The 23,990-nt window shown below is 47.3% G+C and overlaps 1 protein-coding gene across 2 annotated transcripts in view; it reads right to left on the bottom strand.

Annotated features, from left to right (window-relative positions):
* The window catches only part of LOC134909889 (heat shock factor protein 2-like), a 154,568-nt gene that overhangs the window by 38,746 nt on the left and 91,832 nt on the right, over nt 1-23,990 (bottom strand). The window contains exons 8-10 of one of the 2 annotated variants that reach the window (XM_063917245.1): nt 15,681-15,826; nt 7,540-7,794; nt 303-402 (exon numbers count right to left, since the gene is read on the bottom strand). In XM_063917245.1, the coding sequence (XP_063773315.1) occupies nt 303-402; nt 7,540-7,794; nt 15,681-15,826 (501 nt within the window). Of the gene's footprint in view, nt 1-296; nt 403-7,539; nt 7,795-15,680; nt 15,827-23,990 lie in introns of both variants that reach the window. The other variant, XM_063917243.1, reaches the window with a different exon arrangement.

Below are 23,990 nucleotides of genomic sequence, written 5' to 3'. Positions count from 1 at the left end.
CTCCAAGACCTCCTTCCTGGCACTATTAACATTGCGCAGAATAAAATAGAGCCCATAGACATTTGTTAATACTTCTAGTACTTTCAAAATTTCCTCTTAAAATAAGCATGTGTCTAATTTTTACAATATATAGCAAAAAAAACAAACAAACAAAAAAAAATTATTATTATTATAATATTTTTTTTTATTAATAATAAAAAATATATTATTTATATATATATATATATATATATATATATATATATATATATATATATATATATAAAATTGGGAAATTGAAATACATTGTTTCATACATCTACCAGCAGATCTCGATCTATGCTGAACTGGCGTCCAGAAAGTAATGCTTTGAAATCTTCTAATGTGCAATCAATGCTGTCTAAATAATCCAACAGTTCAACTCTGGAAACATAAGATGACACAAAAAAAAGGGTCAAAATGTATATAATTTATATGCATTCTGTATCATATTTATATGCCTGGAAAGAGAAAAACAAAACCAAGAGACACATTAAACAAACCTTCCCCCCCTAAAAAACAGTTAACTATGCAGACTGCAAAACCAAACAATTGGCCTATTGCAACATTTGTGGTCCCAAAACACATGCCTTATAAAGTAGGTCAATGAAGTCAAGTAATCATAAGTATTATCATTAGACATGTTGGGAAATGCATTTGGAAGAGGTCAATGTAGGCTTTTACATTTGGTGCTCTTCAACATGCTGCAGTAATGGACATTCTCAGCAGGCTAATTGATCCTTTCCTATCAGACAGTTCTAGCCCATATTAGCCACCTACACCTGCCCAAACGGAATAGTGATTCCTTCACTCCGCTCTCAGGCTCAACTACAAAGAATAATTTGCTCTGTCAAGGTTTAGAAGATGACCCCTCAATTAACGTGCTGCAACCATAGTAAATAGGCAGCATCCTCCACCTTGGACAAGCCCTTCAAACAGAATGTTTTCACTCCTCTCCATATACACATGCTTTACCACTTAACGGACAATTCCCCCCCCCCCCCCCCCCCCCAAAAAAAAAGGATCAGAAATTGTTGCTTTTTGTTATGAATGAATCAGGTGAATTAGTGAAGGGAAAAAATAAATAAATACATTAAAATACAAAAAAGTAAACAAAAAATAAGATTTTACTTACCGGTAAATCTATTTCTTGTAGTCCGTAGTGGATGCTGGGGACTCCGTAAGGACCATGGGGAATAGACTGGCTCCGCAGGAGACATGGGCACTTTAAAGAAAGAATTTAGATTCTGGTGTGCTCTGGCTCCTCCCTCTATGTCCCTCCTCCAGACCTCAGTTAGAGAAACTGTGCCCGGAAGAGCTGACAGTACAAGGAAAGGATTTTGGTAATCCAGGGCAAGATACATACCAGCCACACCATATAACTTGTGATAAACTTACCCAGTCAACAGTATGAACAACAGAGCATCAGTTCAACCCTGATGCAACAATAACATAGCCCTTATTGCAGCAATAACTATATACAAGTATTGCAGAATAAGTCCGCACTTGGGACGGGCGCCCAGCATCCACTACGGACTACGAGAAATAGATTTACCGGTAAGTAAAATCTTATTTTCTCTAACGTCCTAGTGGATGCTGGGGACTCCGTAAGGACCATGGGGATTATACCAAAGCTCCCAAACGGGCGGGAGAGTGCGGATGACTCTGCAGCACCGAGTGAGCAAACACAAGGTCCTCCTCAGCCAGGGTATCAAACTTGTAGAACTTTGCAAAAGTGTTTGAACCTGACCAAGAAGCCGCTCGGCACAGCTGTAATGCAGAGGACCCCTCGGGCAGCCGCCCAAGAAGAGCCCACCTTCCTAGTGGAATGGGCCTTAACTGATTTTGGCAGCGGCAATCCAGCCACAGAATGAGCCTGCTGAATCGTGTTACAGATCCAGCGACCAATAGTTTGCTTTGAAGCAGGAGCACCAAGCTTGTTGGAAGCATACAGGATAAACAAAGGCTCTGTTTTCCTGACCCTAGCCGTTCTGGCAACATAAACCTTCAAAGCCCTGACCACATCAAGCAACTCGGAATCCTCCAAGTCAGTAGTAGCCACAGGCACCACAATAGGTTGGTTTATATGAAAGGATGAAACCACTTTCGGCAGAAATTGTGGGCGGGTCCGCAATTCTGCTCTATCCGCATGGAAAACCAGATAAGGGCTTTTATGTGACAAAGCCGCCAATTCTGACACACGCCTAGCCGAAGCCAAGGCTAGTAGCATGACCACCTTCCACGTGAGATATTTCAATTCCACCGTTTTGAGTGGTTCAAACCAGTGTGATTTCAGGAAACTCAACACAACGTTAAGATCCCAAGGTGCCACTGGAGGCACAAAAGGGGGCTGAATGTGCAGCACTCCCAAGTTCTTTTTGAAAGAAAATGGATAGGGCAGAAATCTGGACCTTAATGGAACCCAATTTTAAGCCCAGTCACTCCCGACTGCAGGAAGTGAAGGAAACGGCCCAGCTGGAATTCCTCCGTAGGGGCATTCCTGGCCTCACACCAAGCAACATATTTTCGCCATATACGGTGATAATGTTGAGCGGTCACGTCCTTCCTAGCCTTTATCAGCGTAGGAATGACCTCATCCGGAATGCCTTTTTCTGCTAGGATCCGGCGTTCAACCGCCATGCCGTCAAACGCAGCCACGGTAAGTCTTGGAACAGACAGGGCCCCTGTTGCAACAAGTCCTGTCTTAGAGGCAGAGGCCATGGGTCCTCTGTGAGCATTTCTTGCAGATCTGGATACCAAGTCCTTCTTGGCCAATCCGGAACAATGAGTATTGTTCTCACTCCTCTTTTTCTTATGATTCTCAGCACCTTGGGTATGAGAGGAAGAGGAGGAAATACACAGACCGACTGGAACACCCACGGCGTCACCAGTGCGTCCACAGCTATCGCCTGAGGGTCTCTTGACCTGGCGCAATACTTCTGTAGCTTTTTGTTGAGGCGGGATGCCATCATGTCTACCTGTGGCAGTTCCCACCGACTTGCAATTTGTTTGAAGACTTCTTGATGAAGTCCCCACTCTCCCGGGTGGAGGTCGTGTCTGCTGAGGAAGTCTGCTTCCCAGTTGTCCACTCCCGGAATGAACACTGCTGACAGTGCGCTTACGTGATTCTCCGCCCAGCGAAGAATTCTGGTGGCTTCTACCATCGCCACCCTGCTCCTTGTGCCGCCTTGGCTGTTTACATGAGCCACTGCGGTGATGTTATCTGACTGAATCAGAACCGGTTGGTCGCGAAGCAGGGACTCTGCTTGACGTAGGGCGTTGTATATGGCCCTTAGTTCCAGGATGTTGATGTGAAGGCAAGTCTCCTGACTTGACCACAGACCTTGGAATTTCTTCCCTGTGTGACTGCCCCCCACCCTCGGAGGCTTGCATCCGTGGTCACCAGGACCCAGTCCTGAATGCCGAATCTGCGGCCCTCCAGAAGGTGAGCACTCTGCAGCCACCACAGGAGAGACACCCTGGCCCTGGGGGATAGGGTGATTAACCAATGCATCTGAAGATGTGATCCGGACCATTTGTCCAGTAGATCCCATTGAAAGGTCCTCGCATGGAACCTGCCGAAGGGAATGGCCTCGTATGATGCCACCATTTTTCCCTGGACTCGCGTGCAGTGATGCACCGACACCTGTTTTGGTTTTAATAGGTTTCTGACCAGTGTCATGAGCTCCTGAGCCTTCTCCCTCGGGAGATAAACCCTCTTCTGGTCTGTGTCCAGAATCATGCCCAGGAAAGACGGGTCGTAGGAATCAACTGCGACTTTGGAATATTTAGAATCCAGCCGTGTTGCCATTATACTTCCAGAGAAAGTGATACGCTGTTCAGCAACTGCTCTCTTAATCTCGCCTTTATGAGGAGATCGTCCAAGTACTGGATAATTGTGACACCTTGCTTCCGCAGGAGCACCATCATTTCCGCCATTACCTTGGTGAAGATTCTCGGGGCCGTGGGGAGACCAAACGGCAACGTCTGAAATTGGTAATGACAATCCTGTACCGCAAATCTGAGGTACGCCTGATGAGGTGGATAAATGGGGACATGAAGGTATGCATGCTTTATGTCCAGAGACACCATAAAATCTCCCCCTTTCAGGCTTGCGATGACCGCTCTTAGCGATTCCATCTTGAACTTGAACCTTTTCAGGTATATGTTCAGGGATTTTAAATTCAATATGGGTCTGACCGAACCGTCCGGTTTCGTGGACTACAACATGGTCGAATAATAACCCCCTCCTTGTTGAAGGAGGGGAACCTTGACCACCACCTGTTGAAGATACAATTTGTGAATTGCAGTTAACATTATTTCCCTCTCGTGGGGGGAAGCCGGCAGGGCCGTCGGTGAGGGTCATCTCCTCAAAGTCCAGCTTGTATCCCTGAGACACAATATCAATTGCCCAGGGATCCAACAGGGAGTGAACCCACTTGTGGCTGAAATTACGAAGACGTGCCCCCACCGGGCCTAGCTCCACCTGTGGAGCCCCAGCGACATGCGGTGGATTTTGTAGAGGCCGGGGAGGACTTCTGTTCCTGGGAACTAGCTGTGTTGTGCAGCTTCTTTCCTCTGCCCCTGCCAAGAAAGGACGCACCTCGGACTTTCTGGTTTCTTTGTGATCGAAAGGCTGCATTTGATAATGTCGTGCCTAGGCTGTGCAGGAATATAAGGCAAAAGATCCGAATTACCAGCTATAGCTGTGGAGACCAGGTCCGAGATCCCTCCTCCACACAATCCTCAGCCTTCCATATGCCTCTTAAGTCGGCATCACCTGTCCATTGCATATTCTACAGGACACGTCAAGCAGAAATCGACATAGCGTTGACTCTAGAACCCAGTAGACTAATGTCTCTTTGGGCATGTTTTACATATATATATATATATCTCTCTATATCTCTTAAGACAGCATCTTTAATATCTATCTATCCATACATATATACATACATACATACATATACATATATATATCACACATACATACTAGGGTCTCAATTTCTGCTGAGACCACGCTGCTACAGCGCTATAAACCCATGCCGACACAATCGCCGGTCTGAGTAGTGTACCAGAATGTGCACGCTATCTGCAGGATCCCTGAGGATAGCTGTTAAATCAGGGCTACCTTTTGGGCAAACGTGACACCCTAGGGGAAGATTCCCATCGTATCCTGGCCCTAATAGGGAAAGGATACTCCCTTAGAATTCTTTGTGGGAAACTGCAGTCTCTTGTCTGAAGATTCACGCTCTTTTTCATCATGAGAGGAGGGAAATTTAGCTCAGCTTTCTTCCCCATAAACATGTGTACCCTTGTGTCAGGGACAGATGAGTCATCAGTGATATGCAAATCATCTTTTATTACAATAATCATATATTGAATACTTTCCTGCCATTTTGGCTGTAACTTTGCATTATCGTAGTCGACACTGGAGTCAGACTCCGTGTCGATATCAGTGTCTATTATTTTGGATAGTGATCATTGAGAGACTCTGAAGGTCTCTTCGACATAAGGACAGACATGGGTCGATTCCCTGTCTGTTCTCTAATCTTTTGTGCAATAATTTCACCTTAGCACTTAATTACACATATCCAAACAGGTGTCGACGGAGACACCCCTCACACGCACATTTGCTCCATCTTCTCCTTAGGGGAGCCTTTTACCTCAGACATGTCGACACACACGTACCGACAAACCACACACTCAGGGAATGCTCATCTGAAGACAATTCCCCCACAAGGCCCATTGGAGAGAGAGAGAGAGAGAGAGAGAGAGAGAGAGAGAGAATGCCAGCACACACCCCAGCGCTATTAACCCAGGAATAACACAGTAACTTAATGTTAACCCAGTAGCTGCTGTTTACATTGATTTTTGCGCCTAATTATGTGCCCCCCCCCCCTCTTTTTACCCTCTTCTACCGTGTATCTGCAGGGGAGAGGCTGGGGAGCTTCCTCTCAGCGGTGCTGTGGAGAAAAAACATGGAGCTGGTGAGTGCTGAGGAAGAAACCACGCCCCCTCGAAGGCGGGCTTCTGTCCCGCTTAAATATACATTTTCTTGGCGGGGGCTCATACATATTTACAGTGCCCAACTGTATATTATGCAAACTTTTGCCAAAGAGGTCCTAATTGCTGCCCAGGGCGCCCCCCCCTGCGCCCTGCACCCTTACAGTGACCGGAGTATGTGGGTGTGTGTGGGAGCAATGGCGCACAGCTGCAGTGCTGTGCGCTACCTCAGTGAAGACTGGAGTCTTCTGCCGCCGATTTCGAAGTCTTCTTGCTTCTTATGCTCACCCGGCTTCTGTCTTCCATCTCTGCGAGAAGGACGGCGGCGCGGCTCTGGGATCGGACGACGAGGGTGAGATCCTGTGTACGATCCCTCTGGAGCTAATGGTGTCCAGTAGCCTAAGAAGCAGGACCTATCTGCAGAGAGTAGGGCTGCTTCTCTCCCATCAGTCCCACGATGCAGGGAGTCTGTTGCCAGCAGAGCTCCCTGAAAATAAAAAAACCTAACAAAATACTTTCTTACAGCAAGCTCAGGAGAGCTCACTGAGCAGCACCCAGCTCGTCCGGGCACAGATTCAAAACTGAGGTCTGGAGGAGGGACATAGAAGGAGGAGCCAGAGCACACCAGAATCTAAATTCTTTCTTAAAGTGCCCATGTCTCCTGCGGAGCCCGTCTATTCCCCATAGTCCTTACGGAGTCCCCAGCATCCACTAGGACGTTAGAGAAAAAGAAAATTATCAAACATCAGAATATTGGTTGGGAAATTCGGTAACATTGCGACCATCGCAATGTTACTTTTTACACCCCAGACAGCTGCCAGGTACACAGTGGGGTGCTGGGGGTGGCTTGGGGGGGGTTGTTTTACACTTTCCCAGCGGCTGCAGCCACTGAGTGGGCGGTCCTGCCGTGCTGGCCTATCAGCAATGATCGGCAGAATGGCAAACATTGGGGGAGAGTGCAGGCAGGCAGACGGACAGGGGAGGGACGTTTCTCTTCCATGTCGCTGGTAACACTTTCTATCCAACTGATCACATCCTGTGCGACCAGGTCAGATGAAGCACTTGCTGGTATGGTCGCATCTGATGCGACCATGCAAGGCAAGTGGTTAAACAGAACTAGGTTTTTATTATGGAAAATGTTTCCTATGCATCCCCCAAAATATGCAGTCACTTTTTTTATTTTTTCACTTTTGCATAAAGAGGAACACACACGGACTGGTTTACAGACTGAGGATCTCTGGCCACTTCATTTAGTGGTACAACTAAATTACCTGCTTATATCTGTACCTCAAAAAAATATCAATAAGAGCTGCACACAAAAAATAAAATGAAAAAAACATTTTGATTTGAAGGATGGACTAGGTGCTGGCATCGGTGCATACTTTTCTAAGGTGAATACTTTAAAAGTAGACCACGGTGATATTCAACAATGAGGTATGTAGCACTTTTACAGCTATACATTTGCGAACTTGTCAGAACTCTTATATATACACACAAAAATACTCAAAAAAGACTCACTTTCCAAGAAGATTAATATTTTGAGAAATAACACCACTTTCATTAAGAATGGAATCCATCATAGAAACAGGGTCTTCTGTGGTAAGTGAAGAATGGTTATTCAGTTGCACAGCACCAGACATCAATGGGCTTGAAATGTTCTCACCGACTGGGCTCAGTGACCGCATCTCCTCTGAAGTTCTTTCTTGAACAACTGTAGAATCTTCATCCTCACTGTCATCCTCCACTATAACAATTTCAGGTGAAAGACGATCGCTGGTAAAGAAACAATGCAGATTGTTTTTTTATAACTTTAATTTACCACAATCTATTTTTTTTGTTTTGTTTGTGTGGTTGGGGGGGGGGGTACGTTGGAGAAAATGCTTAGCTGTCAGTTTTCTTTTAGTTCTACATGAAGCGCTTCCAACAGATCAAAATATTGATACCCAAAATCAAATTCTAGATAATAAGATTTTACTCACCGGTAAATCTATTTCTCGTAGTCCGTAGTGGATGCTGGGAACTCCGTAAGGACCATGGGGAATAGACGGGCTCCGCAGGAGACTGGGCACTCTAAAAGAAAGATTAGGTACTATCTGGTGTGCACTGGCTCCTCCCACTATGACCCTCCTCCAGACCTCAGTTAGGATACTGTGCCCGGAAGAGCTGACACAATAAGGAAGGATTTTGAATCCCGGGTAAGACTCATACCAGCCACACCGTATAATTCGTGATACTATACCCAGTTAACAGTATGAAATATAACTGAGCCTCTCAACAGATGGCTCAACAATAACCCTTAGTTAGGCAATAACTACATACAAGTATTGCAGACAATCCGCACTTGGGATGGGCGCCCAGCATCCACTACGGACTACGAGAAATAGATTTACCGGTGAGTAAAATCTTATTTTCTCTGACGTCCTAGTGGATGCTGGGAACTCCGTAAGGACCATGGGGATTATACCAAAGCTCCCAAACGGGCGGGAGAGTGCGGATGACTCTGCAGCACCGAATGAGAGAACTCAAGGTCCTCCTCAGCCAGGGTATCAAAATTGTAGAATTTTGCAAACGTGTTTGCCCCTGACCAAGTTGTAGCTCGGCAAAGTTGTAAAGCCGAGACCCCTCGGGCAGCCGCCCAAGATGGGCCCACTTTCCTCGTGGAATGGGCTTTTACTGATTTAGGATGCGGCAATCCAGCCGCAGAATGCTCCAGCTGAATTGTGCTACAAATTCAGCGAGCAATAGTCTGCTTAGAAGCAGGAGCACCTATTTTGTTGGGTGCCTACAGGATAAAAAGCGAGTCAGTTTTCCTGACTCCAGCCGTCCTGGAAATATAAATTTTTAAGGCCCTGACTACGTCCAGTAACTTGGAATCTTCCAAGTCCCTAGTAGCCGCAGGCACTACAATAGGTTGGTTCAAGTGAAAAGCTGATACCACCTTAGGGAGAAACTGGGGACGAGTCCTCAATTCTGCCCTATCCATATGGAAAATCAGATAAGGGCTTTTACATGACAAAGCCACCAATTCTGACACACGCCTGGCCGAAGCCAAGGCCAATAACATGACCACTTTCCACGTGAGATATTTCAAATCCACAGTTTTAAGTGGCTCAAACCAATGTGATTTTAGGAAACTCAACACCACGTTGAGATCCCAAGGTGCCACAGGAGGCACAAAAGGGGGCTGAATATGTAGCACTCCCTTTACAAATGTCTGAACTCCAGGCAGTGAAGCCAGTTCTTTCTGGAAGAAAATCGACAGAGCCGAAATCTGGACCTTAATGGAACCCAAGTTTAGGCCCATAGTCACTCCTGACTGTAGGAAGTGCAGAAAACGACCCAGCTGAAATTCCTCTGTTGGGGCCTTCCTGGCCTCACACCACGCAACATATTTTCGCCAAATACGGTGATAATGGTTTGCGGTTACTTCTTTCCTGGCTTTTATCAGCGTAGGAATGACTTACTCCGGAATGCCCTTTTCCTTTAGGATCCGGAATTCAACCGCCATGCCATCAAACGCAGCCGCGGTAAGTCTTGGAACAGACAGGGCCCCTGCTGTAGCAGATCCTGTCTGAGCGGTAGAGGCCATGGGTCCTCTGATATCATTTCTTGAAGTTCTGGGTACCAAGCTCTTCTTGGCCCATCCGGAACCACGAGTATCGTTCTTACTCCTCGTTTTCTTATTATTCTCAGTACCTTTGGTATGAGAGGCAGAGGAGGGAATACATAAACCGACTGGTACACCCACGGTGTCACTAGAGCGTCCACAGCTATTGCCTGAGGGTCCCTTGACCTGGCGCAATATCTAGTTTTTTGTTTAGGCGGGACGCCATCATGTCCACCTGTGGCCTTTCCCAACGGTTTACCAACAGTTGGAAGACTTCTGGATGAAGTCCCCACTCTCCCGGGTGTAGGTCGTGTCTGCTGAGGAAGTCTGCTTCCCAGTTGACCACTCCCGGAATGAACACTGCTGACAGTGCTAAGACGTGATTTTCCGCCCATCGGAGAATCCTTATGGCTTCTGCCATCGCCATCCTGCTTCTTGTGCCGCCCTGTCGGTTTACATGGGCGACTGCCGTGATGTTGTCTGATTGGATCAGTACCGGCTGGTTTTGAAGCAGAGGCCTTGTCAGACTTAGGGCATTGTAAATGGCCCTCAGTTCCAGAATATTTATGTGTAGGGACGACTCCTGACTTGACCAAAGTCCTTGGAAATTTCTTCCCTGTGTGACTGCCCCCCAGCCTCGAAGGCTGGCATCCGTTGTTACCAGGACCCAGTCCTGTATGCCGAATCTGCGGCCCTCTTGAAGATGAGCACTCTGCAGCCACCACAGTAGAGATACCCTGGTCCTTGGAGACAGGGTTATCAGCCGATGCATCTGAAGATGCGATCCCGACCACTTGTCCAAGAGGTCCCACTGAAAGGTTCTTGCATGGAACCTGCCAAATGGAATTTTGCTTCGTAAGAAGCTACCATTTTTCCCAGGACTCGTGTGCAGTGATGCACCGATACCTGTTTTGGTTTCAGGAGGTCTCTGACTAGAGATGACAGCTCCTTGGCTTTCTCCTGCGGGAGAAACACTTTTTTCTGTTCTGTGTCCAGAACCATCCCCAGGAACAGTAGGCGTGTGGTAGGAACCAGCTGTGACTTTGGAATGTATAGAATCCATCCGTGCTGTTGTAGCACTTCCCGAGATAGTGCTACTCCGACCAACAACTGCTCCTTGGACCTCGCCTTTATAAGGAGATCGTCCAAGTACGGGATAATTAAAACTCCCTTTTTTCGAAGGAGTATCATCATTTCTGCCATTACCTTGGTAAAGACCCTCGGTGCCGTGGACAGTCCAAACGGCAGTGTTTTGAATTGGTAATGGCAATCCTGTACCACAAATCATAGGTACTCCTGGTGAGGATGGTAAATGGGGACATGTAGGTAAGCATCCTTGATGTCCAGGGATACCATGTAATCCCCCCTCCTCCAGGCTTGCAATAACCGCCCTGAGCGATTCCATCTTGAACTTGAATTTTTTTTATGTATGTGTTCAAGGATTTAAAATTTAAAATGGGTCTCACCGAACCGTCCGGTTTCGGTACCACAAACAGTGTGGAATAGTAACCCCGTCCTTGTTGAAGTAGGGGCACCTTGACTATCACCTGCTGGGAATACAGCTTGTGAATTGCCTCTAGCACAGCCTCCCTGCCTGAGGGAGTTGTTGGCAAGGCAGATTTGAGGAAACGGCGGGGGGGAGACGCCTCGAATTCCAGCTTGTACCCCTGAGATACTACTTGAAGGATCCAGGGATCCACCTGTGAGCAAGCCCACTGATCGCTGAAATTTTTGAGGCGGCCCCCCACCGTACCTGGCTACGCCTGTGGAGCCCCCGCGTCATGCGGTGGACTCAGAGGAAGCGGGGGAAGAATTTTGATTCTGGGAACTGGCTGACTGGTGCAGCTTTTTTCCCTCTTCCCTCGTCTCTGTGCAGAAAGGAAGCGCCTTTGACCCGCTTGCTTTTCTGAAGCCGAAAGGACTGTACCTGATAATACAGTGCTTTCTTAGGCTGTGAGGAAACCCGAGGTAAAAAATTTTCTTCCCAGCTGTTGCTGTGGATACGAGGTCCCAGAGACCATCCCCAAACAATTCCTCACCCTTATAAGGCTCTATGTGCCTTTTAAAGTCAGCATCACCTGTCCAGTGTCGGGTCTCTAATACCCTCCTGACAGAATGGACATTGCATTAATTCTGGATGCCAGCCGGCAAAATATCCCTCTGTGCATCCCTCATATATAAGACGACGTCTTTAATATGCTCTTATGTTCGCAAAATAGTATCCCTGTTTGACAGGGTCACAGACCACGCTGCAGCAGCACTATCTGCAGGTCTGTCTAGTACCTGAGTGTGTAAATACAGACTTCAGGATAGCCTCCTGCTTTTTATCAGCAGGTACCTTCAAAGTGGCCGTATCCTAAGACGGCAGTGCCACCTTTTTTGACAAACGTGAGCGCCTTATCCACCCTAGGGGATATCTCCCAGCGTAACTTATCCTCTGGCGGGAAAGGGTACGCCATCAGTAACTTTTTAGAAATTACCAGTTTCTTATCGGGGGAACCCACGCTTTTTCACACTTCATTCACTCATTTGATGGGGGAACAAAACACTGCCTGCTTTTTCTCCCCAAACATAAAACCCTTTTTTAGTGGTACTTGGGTTAATGTCAGAAATGTGTAACACATTTTTTATTGCCGGGATCATGTAACAGATGTTCCTAGTGGATTGTGTATATGTCTCAACCTCGTCGACACTGGAGTCAGACTCCGTGTCGACATCTGTGTCTGCCATCTGAGGGAGCGGGCGTTTTTGAGCCCCTGATGGCCTTTGAGACGCCTGGGCAGGCGCGGGCTGAGAAGCCGGCTGTCCCACAGCTGTTACGTCATCCAGCCTTTTATGTAAGGAGTTGACACTGTCGGTTTATACCTTCCACCTATCCATCCACTCTGGTGTCGGCCCCACAGGGGGCGACATCACATTTATCGGCATCTGCTCTGCCACCACATAAGCCTCCTCATCAAACGTGTCGACACAGCCGTACCGACACATCGCACACACACAGGGAATGCTCTGACTGAGGACAGGACCCCAACACAGCCCTTTGGGGAGACAGAGAGAGAGTATGCCAGCACACACCAGAGCGCTATATAATTTAGGGATTAACACTATATTGAGTGAATTTTTCCCAATAGCTGCTTGTATATACAATATTGCGCCTAAATTTAGTGCCCCCCCCTCTCTTTTTAACCCTTTGAGCCTGCAAACTACAGGGGAGAGCCTGGGGAGCTGTCTTCCAGCTGCACTGTGAAGAGAAAATGGCGCCAGTGTGCTGAGGGAGATAGCACCGCCCCTTTGTCGCAGACTTTTCTCCCGCTTTTTTATGGATTCTGGCAGGGGTATTTATCACATATATAGCCTCTGGGGCTATATATTGTGATATATTTGCCAGCCAAGGTGTTTTTATTGCTGCTCAGGGCGCCCCCCCCCAGCGCCCTGCACCCTCAGTGACCGGAGTGTGAAGTGTGTATGAGGAGCAATGGCGCACAGCTGCAGTGCTGTGCGCTACCTTGGTGAAGACTGATGTCTTCTGCCGCCGATTTTCCGGACCTCTTCTTGCTTCTGGCTCTGTAAGGGGGACGGCGGTGCGGCTCCGGGAACGAACACCAAGGCCAGTTCCATTCGGTCGATCCCTCTGGAGCTAATGGTGTCCAGTAGCCTAAGAAGCCCAAGCTAGCTGCAAGCAGGTAGGTTCGCTTCTTCTCCCCTTAGTCCCTCGATGCAGTGAGCCTGTTGCCAGCAGGTCTCACTGTAAAATAAAAAACCTAAAATAAACTTTCTTTCTAGGCGCTCAGGAGAGCCCCTAGTGTGCATCCAGCTCGGCAGGGCACAGAAATCTAACAGAGGTCTGGAGGAGGGTCATAGTGGGAGGAGCCAGTGCACACCAGATAGTACCTAATCTTTCTTTTAGAGTGCCCAGTCTCCTGCGGAGCCCGTCTATTCCCCATGGTCCTTACGGAGTTCCCAGCATCCACTAGGACGTCAGAGAAAAACTAAATTCTCAGCTTAGACGAGTCACATAAATGTAATCTGTTTACATCTATCTATTAAAAAAAAAAAATATCGGATCCAGATATATATTAGGTAATCACAAACATTGGTATGACGTAATTGCGGCTGATGCATGTGCACGCCACACCAAACAGTGGCCCAGAGAAGAGAAGAGGAACGGGGATTGGTAAGAATAATAGGTCTGGAGGAGGCAGAAGAGAGTCTGATGTAATTAGGCAGGTGCCAGGTCCATTTACTTACTAGTGTAGACATGTAAAAACTGGACCTCAATTTCAAATGAGATCATCGGGCACGTTAAACTAACTGCAGCCGAGGTGGTGCACATCACACTTAACGTGCACTGTGTGTGCCTCAGCTTCCACTGTGTGCATCCTGCACAGATGGGAGATAAGACTACCAGTAACATCAGTGCCAAGTATATTGTCAGGGGTGGGCTGGCACTGGGGAACCTGCTGAGGTAACAGATGTCAGGTCCATTTATTTACTAGTAGACACAAATGTAAAGGCAATAGCAGAATGAAACGTTCCTACTTAGCAGTCATCAACATACAGTGAATCAAGATATTCACTCCAATCCAGACAATTGTACACATTTTGACAGCGTATACACCAGTCATTCTCAGCAACTTTGACCGCAAAACAGCATTTTCTGTTAAGGGTCAATCCATGGTAACAAACGTTACATTTTGACTAAACAGATCATGTGAAATATATTTGAGAATGTGTTTGGAATATTTTGTGCAAAGTAAATGTTGTTTGTATGGTACAGAATATGCTTTAATTTTGATGCAATGCTTGGCATCTTGTCATTGTTAGATGCTTTGATAGATAGGATTGAAAAACTGGTAACAAACGTTACATGTCCCTGTTTTCATGGAATGACCCTTAAGTATTGTATTGCTCTCAGGAAGTAACATTTGTGTGATGAACTGTGTATTAGATTTTTTTTTTTTTTTGTGGGTTCCTCACTGGCCATTTAGCTCTTTAGACTAATCAGTATGCTCTCATGAGGGCAGTAAATTTTATATGGAGTTTAAATTCATGAAACAAAATGAAAATAAATTATCCAACTGTGACCATGAAAAGCCTGGGAGCTATTAGAAACGTCCATGTTTATAGTTGTATTTGCTGGAAGCAAATGGAGACTTGAGTTTGAAAAGAAATTACCTTAGCTATAATATTTTCAATAGATTTAATAAACATTTTAAAACTGAACAAAAGTGCTGCCGATTTATAAAGTACACTACAGGTCCTTAGTCCTTTTCTCCAAATAATCTGAAATTTAGGGTGTGTGCACATGGTGAGATCCTTGCTATGCCTGATTTTCACTTTGCGATTTCCCCTGAACTCCCCGGAGCCCAGCACCACCGATTTTGACTAACTTTTCTTGAGATATGGACTATGTGTGCTTACGATTTTGGCTTATGTGAGATGTAATTGACATGTGAGATTAACTAGATAGTACACCGATCTAGCAAGGATGGACTTGCCTGCACAGTCTATCTTTTCTTGCGATACCGATCTGGCGGGACCGCGCATCGGGATCGCAAGTGGCATAACACCTTGCGATTTGGACTATATAGTCAAAATCGAAAGAAAAAAACCTCACCGTTGTGTACACACCCTTACATAGCAATCAATGTTTTAGCTCTGAAATGTAGAATAGGCAGAAACAAACTGACATATTCCAAAACAAGCTATAAAAAAATAAATAAATGATGCATTAACCAGACGTTCACAATATACCTCTTGGCATGCCATATTTTACAAAGCTATACCACCATATTTGCTTTCATTTACAGCCCCACCATCTATAATATTTTGCTCTGGAAACAGAAGAATTGCCATGGGCGAGCGGCAGAGTTATCAAACCCCTCATTAGATTTAAAAAAAAAAAAAAAAAAAAAAAAGGGTTGTGGATCAAGGCAAGGTTCCTCCACCAAAATACTAAGAAAGGCAGAGGATAAAGTTGTTTTTCACTTATATAATCTAATACTCGAGATTTCATGGAAATAAATAGATGCTTAAAAAACAGTTCACTTACTTTGATGTGTCAGAAGAATGGATCTTAGGATTTTCAGACGTGTCCCCAGTTCTATCTACATCATCCTCTAAGTTGTCCGTTATGTCATAAATAACAATATCTTCAGAAATGTCTCCTCTATTCAAACCTTCTGTCCTATGTGGGACCTACAAAACATTAATACCCATCGTTACCACATGGAAATATTTTTTAATTGAAATGTTGATGCAGAAAATCTTCACCTTTTTTACTGGGTGGGAGAGCAAGCCATAAAAAAAAAGAAGCTTACCGTATATACTCGAGTAAAAGTCGACCCGAATATAAGCCGAGGCACCTAATTTTACCACAAAAAACTGGGAAAATGTATTGACTCGAGTATAAGCCTAGGGTGGGAAATGCTGTGTTTCAAGCTTGTTGCTAGGGCCGTGCTCCCAGTGCTAGGTACACACATGCCCCCAGTGCCAAATATGCCCCCCACTGCCAGGTACACAAATACCCCCAGTGCCAGGTACACCTATGCTCTCCCAGTGCCACCTATGCCCCCTCAGTGCCACATATGCCCCACACCCAAGTGCCAAATATGCTCCCCCAGTGCCAGGTACAACTTCCCCTCCCTGCTCCCCGCTGTTTTGTGAAGGAGGGAGACGGAGGGCACAGCGCGCGACTCTCCTGTGTCCCTCCTGGGTCTCCGGCAGGTCTGTTAAATTAAGTGCCGGTTCGTGAGCCAATCAGAGCTCACGAATGGGTACTTCATTTAATAGACCCGCCGCTGCCTCCGGAGACGCAGGAGGGACACAGGAGAGGCGCGCGCTGTGCCCTCCGTGTCCCTCCTTCCCAGGCAGCAGAGATCAGTGGCGGAGCATCACTCGAGTATAAGCCGAGGGGGGGCCTTTTCAGCACAAAAAATGTGCTGAAAAACTCAGTTTATACTCAAGTAAATACGGTAATCTGATTTAGAATCGTTGTAGACATCTTCACTGCTGTAAGTAGCCCATAGTTTCAACTAACAAAACCAGTATGTTATGTCAAAGACCCATGGCAGCCAGCCAACAAGACTGCATAACTCTGTGGCCAAAACACAGAATAAACAGCTTTGCAAGATATAACAAAACATATGGATGGAAAAGCACAGAGCTAGTTTACATATCTGCTACAGTGACACCATACAGAACCACCACCTAGGTAGCAGAAAGGGAACATTGAGCATATATTGGTAGTTCAGAAACGACCATTCTGGATGTCTATTCTTTTTCCATATGGGCCTAATATCACTCCAAAATAGATTTTATTTTTTTTGTTTATGTTTGATGCAATAGCTAATTTCTTGAAGCCTAGGGAGGAAATCACTAACCTCAATTGCTCTGTGCTTATCAGGCTAAACCATTGTGAGAAATTAGATGGATGGAGCACCCTGCTTGTAACAATTAAAGCAGTAGAAAAGATGTAGGACCTGCATACAGGGAGGTGGACATCAAGGCGAGTACCCCAGGAATAGGGATGCCGAAAATAGCAACGTTACCCTGCCTTCACAAGTATGATAGGATGCAGGGGAGAATATGCAAGCTTGAGAAATCAATACAGCATTTTGGTCTCCTTGGCTTAACTCAAGCATGGCTGATGGCACAAAGCGCTCATTAATCTCCACTAAAGCAAAACGGTACTTGGAATAGCAAAATGTCACAGCCGCTGCGTCGTAGCATTTCGCATGCAGATATGTCGTATATATAATTAAATCAACACAGTCTCCTGGTGTGTCATATAACATTGCAATTTAGTTGCAACTTTTGCAGAGAGACAAAAAATAGACACCAAACTGCAACAGTAGCACGGGACCTGGCGTGCCAAGAAGGGCTGTTCAGCGCGACTGCAGCAGATGTATAAGGATACATCTGTAAAACAGGTTTCCCACTACAATGGGAGTGATGAATCACAGAAGTGACCACTAATCTAGCTATAGTTTGTTTACACACAGTACAACCTGTTTCAGACGCATCAGACAAGACCACCAGGCCATGAGCATTCTAAACACAAGGTGTCTTCTACTGTATCTTTAATACTCTGACAACATCCAGTTACTCCTCTTACTCTGAAGATGAATTCTGACCTAATGCCAGAAACACAATGCCTTTAAAGTGGAATTTAAAAACTACCTAAAAAAAAAAAAGATATAAGATTTTAAACCTACAGGTAAATCTTTTTCTCCTAGTCCGTAGAGGATGCTGGGGACTCCGTAAGGACCATGGGGGTATAGACGGCTCCGCAGGAGACATGGGCACTGTAAAGACTTTAGAATGGGTGTGCACTGGCTCCTCCAGACCTCAGTTAGGACTGTGCCCAGAGGAAACTGACAGTACGAGGAAAGGATTTTTGTTAATCTAAGGGCAAGATACATACCAGCCCACACCATACATACCGTACAACATGGAATATACCAAACCAGTTAACCGTATGAACCAAACAACATCAGCCAAAGACTGATCTCAACTGTAACATAACCCTTATGTCAGCAACTATATACAAGCCTTGCAGAATTTGTCCGCACCGGGACGGGCGCCCAGCATCCTCTACGGACTAGGAGAAAAATTTTTACCGGTAGGTTTAAAATCTTATTTTCTCTTATGTCCTAGAGGATGCTGGGGTCTCCGTAAGGACCATGGGGATTATACCAAAGCTCCAGACCGGGCAGGAGAGTGCGGATGTCTCTGCAGCACCGATTGAGCAAACATGAGGTCCTCATCAGCCAGGGTATCAAACTAGTAGAAATTTGCAAAGGTGTTTGAACCCGACCAAGCAGCTGCTCGGCAAAGCTGTAATGCCGACACCCCTCGGGCAGCTGCCCAAGAAGAAGCCCACCTTCCTAGTGGAATGGGCCTTTAGCGAATTTGGTAACGGCAATCCAGCCGTAGCAGCCGTAGCATGAGCCTGCTGAATCGTATTACAGATCCAGCGAGCAATAGTCTGCCTTGAAGCAGGAGCGCCAACCTCGTTGGCTGCATACAGGACAAACAGTGCCTCTGTTGTCCTAACTCTAGCCGTCCTGGCTACATACATTTTTAAGGCCCTGACTACCTCAAGGGACTTGGAATCCTCCAAGTCACCCGTAGCAACAGGCACCACAATAGGTTGGTTCATATGAAACGACGAAACCACCTAAGGTAGAAACTGAGGGCGAGTTCTTAACTCCGCCCGATCCACATGGAAAATCAGATAGGGGCTCTTGTGAGACAAAGTCGCCAATTCGGACACCTGCCTTGCAGATGCCAAGGCCAACAACATGACTACTTTCCAAGTGAGAAATTTTAAGTCAACCGTTTGAAGAGGTTCAAACCAGTGTGATTTAAGGAACTGTAACACCACGTTAAGGTCCCACGGTGCCACTGGGGGCACAAAAGGTGGCTGGATGTGCAGCACTCCCTTTACAAAAGTCTGGACTTCTGGGAGAGCAGCCAATTCCTTCTGAAAGAAAATAGATAAGGCCAAAATCTGCACCTTGATGAAGCCTAACTTGAGGCCCATATCCACTCCTGTCTGCAGGAAGTGGAGAAAACGACCCAGCTGAAAATCCTCCGTAGGAGCATTCTTGGCTTCACACCAATATACATATTTCCCCAGATACGGTGATAATGCTTCGCCGTTACTTCCTTCCTAGCCTTGATCAGAGTAGGGATGACTTCCCCCGGAATACCTTTCCTAGCTAGGATTTGGTGTTCAACCGCCATGCCGTCAAACGCAACCGCGGTAAGTCTTGGAACACACAGGGCCCCTGTTGCAACAGGTCCTCCCTGGGAGGAAGAGGCCACGGATCTTCTGAGCATTTCCTGAAGAGCTGAATACCAGGCCCTTCGAGGCCAATCTGGGACAATGAGAATTGTCCGCACTCTTGTTTTTCTCATGATTCTCAATACTTTTGAGATGAGTGGAAGTGGGGGAAACACATAGACCGACTGAAACACCCACGGTGTCATTAGGGCGTCCACCGCCACTGCCTGAGGGTCTCTCGACCTGGAACAATACTTCCGAAGCTTCTTGTTGAGGCGTGACGCCATCATGTCTATTTGAGGAAGTCCCCAACGACTTGTTACCTCTGCAAAGACCTCTTGAAGAAGCCCCCACTCTCCTGGATGGAGATCGTGTCTGCTGAGGAAGTCTGCTTCCCAGTTATCTACTCCCGGAAAGAAGACTGCTGACACAGAACTTACATGATTTCTGCCCAGCGAAGTATCCTGGTGGCTTCTGACATTGCTGCTCTGCACCTTGTCCCGCCCTGGCGGTTTACATGCGCCACGGCTGTGACGTTGTCTGACTGAATCAGAACGGGTAGGTTGCGAAGAAGATTCCCCGCTAGTAGTAGGCCGTTGTATATGGCCTTTAACTCCAGCACATTGATCTGGAGCCACCACAAGAGAGATACCCTGGCCCTGGGGGACAGGCTTATTCTCCGATGCATTTGTAGATGGGACCCTGACCACTTGTCCAGAAGGTCCCACTGAAAAGTTCTCGCATGGAACCTGCGGAACGGAACGGCCTCGTAGGCCGCCACCATCTTTCCCAATACTCGAGTGCACTGATGAACTGACACTCTTTTTGGTTTTAGCAGGTCCTTGACCATGTTCTGGAGTTCCTGGGCTTTTTCCACTGGGAGAAATCCCCCCCCCCCCCTTTTTTTTTTTCGTGTCCAGAACCATGCTCAAAAATGACAGCAGAGTTGTCGGAACCAACTGCGACTTTGGTAGATTTAGAATCCAGCCGTGTTGTTGTAGTACTCTCAGGGAGAGAGCCACGCTTTTTAGCAACTGATCTCTTGATCTTGCCTTTATCAGGAGATCGTCCAAGTATGGGATAATTGTGACTCCTTGCTTGCTTTCCGCCATTACCTTAATGAAAATTCTCGGGGCCGTGGAAAGCCCAAACGGCAACGTCTGAAACTGGTAATGACAATCCTGTACAGCGAATCTCAGGTACGCCTGATAAGGCGGATATATAGGGACATGAAGGTATGCATCCTTTATGTCCAGTGACACCATAAAATCCCCCCCTTCCAGGCTGGAGATCACTGCCCGGAGAGATTCCATCTTGAATTTTAACCTTTTCCAATATAGGTCCAGGGATTTTAGATCCAGAATTGGTCTGACCGAACCATCCGGCTTCGGGACCACAAATAGGGTTGAATAAAACCCTTTCCCCTGTTGCACTAGGGGAACCTCGATAATCACCTGCTGTTGACACAGCTTTTGTATGGCAGCTGAAACTATTTCCCTCTCTGGGGGGAAGCTGGCCAGGCAGATTTGAAAAATCGTCGTGGAGGCACATCTTCAAACTCCAGTTTGTAGCCTTGGGATACTATATCGACCACCCAAGGATCCAAGTCCGACTGAACCCAGACTTTGCTGAAGAGCCGAAGACGTGCCCCCACCGGTGCGGACTCCCGCAGCGGAGCCCCAGCGTCATGCGGTGGATTTTGTAGAGGCTGGAGAGGACTTTTGTTCCTGGGAACTAGCCGTAGCTGGAGTTCTTTTCCCTCTACCTCTGGCGAGGAAGGAAGAGCCCCGACCCTTTTTGAACTTATGCGCCTGAAAGGACTGCATCTGGTATTGAGGTGTTTTCTTTTGCAGTGGGGGAACTTAAGGCAAAAAAAGAAGACTTACCCGCGGTAGCCGTGGAAACCAGATCCGCGAGGCCGTCCCCAAATAACACTTCACCTTTGTAAGGCAAAGCCTCCATATGTCTCTGTGAATCCGCATCACCTGTCCATTGACGGGTCCACAGGGACCTTCTAGCAGAAACTGCCATGGCATTGGCTCTTGAACCCCACAGCCCAATATCTCTCGCAGCCTCTCTCATATATAAGGCTGTGTCCTTAATGTGACCCAAGGTCAACAAAATACTATCTTTATCTAGGGTGTCTATGTCAGATGACAAGTTATCTGCCCCCGCTGCAATAGCGGTACCCACCCATGCAGACGCCACTGCCGGTCTGAGCAGGGCACCCGAAGTCGCATAAATTGATTTTAAGGTAGTTTCCTGTCTGCGATCCGCAGGATCCTTGAGGGCTGCCGCGTCCGGGGACGGTAGTGCAACCTTCTTGGACAAGCGCGTCAAGGCCTTGTCCACCGTGGGCGAGGATTTCCACCGTAACCTGTCCTTCGCGGGAAAAGGATACGCTATAATAATTCTCTTGGGAACCTGCAGTCTCTTGTCTGGAGTTTTCCAAACCTTTTCAAAAAGCGTTCAGCTCATGAGATGGGGGAAACGTTACCTCAGGTTTCTTCTCCTTAAACATGCAGACCCTCGTGTCTGGGACAGAGGGGTCCTCCGTGATATGCAAAACATCTTTTATTGCAATAATCATACATTGAATACTCTTGGGTGCAACCGTGCATCATCACAGTCGACACTGGAGTCGGAATCCGTGTCGGTATCAGTGTCTGCTATCTGGGAAAGGGGACGTTTATGTGACCCTGATGGGTCTTGTGACACAGTCAAAGCCCTGGATTGACTCCCTGCTCTGTCCCTGGACACTGCTTCGTCCAATCTCTTATGTAATAAATTCACATTAGCATTTTAAAACATTCCACATGTCCACCCAATCCGGTGTTGGCTGTGCCGACGGAGACACGATCACCATCTGCTCTGCATCCTCCCTAAACAAGCCTTCCGCTTCAGACATGTCGGCACACACGTACTGACACCCCCACACACACTGGGATAACTGAAATATGGGGACTGACCCACAATAAGGCCCTTTGGAGAGACAGAGAGAGAGTATGCCAGCACACACCCAGCGCCACAATATACCGAAAACAATAGTCCCAGTCTAAATAGCGCTTTTAACATATAATATTTGCACCAAATAATGTGCCCCCCCCCCCCCTCGTTTTTGCCCCCTTTTACTGTGTGCAGCAGGGGAGAGTCCGGGAGCAGATTCTCTGCAGCATGCTGTGGAGAAAATGGCGCTGGTTAGTGCTGGAGGATCAAGCCCCGCCCCCTCGACGGCGGGCTTCGGTCCCGCTCATATCTTTATACTGGCGGGGGTTTTATAACATACTGCCCCTGCAGTATCTAAACTTGCTGCCAGATTAAATTGAGGTGTTTATTGCTGCCCCCCTGCACCCATGCTTTGCGTGCGTGTGTGCACGTGTGTGTGTGTGTGTGTGTGTGTGTGTGTGTGTGTGGGGAGCAATGGCGCGCAGCGTTACCTCAGTGAAGATCTGAAGTCTTCTGCCGCCTTTGAAGTCTTCTTTCTTCTTATACTCACCCGGCTTCTATCTTCCGGCTCTGGGAGGAGGACGGCGGCGCGGCTCCGGGACGAACGGCGAGGGTGAGACCTGCGTTCCGACCCTCTGGAGCTAATGGTGTCCAGTAGCCTAAGAAGCAGTCTGCTTCCCAGTTGTCCACTCCCGGAATGAAGACTGCTGTCAAAGCGCTTACATGATTTTCCGCCCAGCGAAGAATCCTGGTGGCTTCCGCCATTGCCACTCTGCTTCTTGTTCCGCCTTGGCGGTTTACATGAGCCATGGCTGCGACGTTGTCTGACTGAATCAGAACCGGTAGGTCGCGAAGAAGATTCTCCGCCTGACGCAGGCCGTTGTATGTGGCCCTTAATTCCAGTACGTTGATGTGCAGACAAGTCTCCTGGCTTGACCATAGTCCCTGGACGTTTCTTCCTTGTGTGACTGCTCCCCATCCTCGGAAGCTCGCGTCCGTGGTCACCAGAACCCAGTCCTGAATGCCGAACCTGCGACCCTCTAGAAGGTGAGCACTCTGCAGCCACCACAGGAGAGACACCCTGGCCCTGGGGTACAGGCTGATTTTTTGATGATTGTGTAGATGGGACCCGGATCACTTGTCCAGAAGGTCCCACTGAAAAGTCCTCGCATGAAACCTGCCGAAGGGAATGGCCTCGTAGGACGCCACCATTTTCCCCAGTACTCGAGTGCATCGATAGACCGACACACATTTCGGTTTCAACAGGTCTCTGACCAAGTTCTGGAGTTCCTGGGCTTTTTCCATCAGGAGAAAAACCCTCTTTTGTTCCATGTCCAGAATCATGCCCAATAAAGTCAACCGGGTCGTTGGAACCAACTGTGACTTTGGTAGATTGAGAATCCAGCCGTGTTGCTGCAGCACTCTTAGGGAGAGCGACACACTTTGCAGCAACTGTTCTCTCGATCTCGCTTTTATCAGGAGATCATCCAAATACGGGATAATTGTGACTCCCTGCCTGCGCAGGAGCACCATCATCTCCGCCATCACCTTGGTGAAAATCCTCGGGGCCGTGGAAAGCCCAAACGGCAACGTCTGAAACTGGTAATGACAGTCCTGTACCGCGAA

Source organism: Pseudophryne corroboree, chromosome 4 (genome assembly GCF_028390025.1).
Source record: "Pseudophryne corroboree isolate aPseCor3 chromosome 4, aPseCor3.hap2, whole genome shotgun sequence".
Lineage (NCBI taxonomy): Eukaryota > Metazoa > Chordata > Amphibia > Anura > Myobatrachidae > Pseudophryne > Pseudophryne corroboree.
This window is presented reverse-complemented; position numbering and strand designations above follow the sequence as displayed.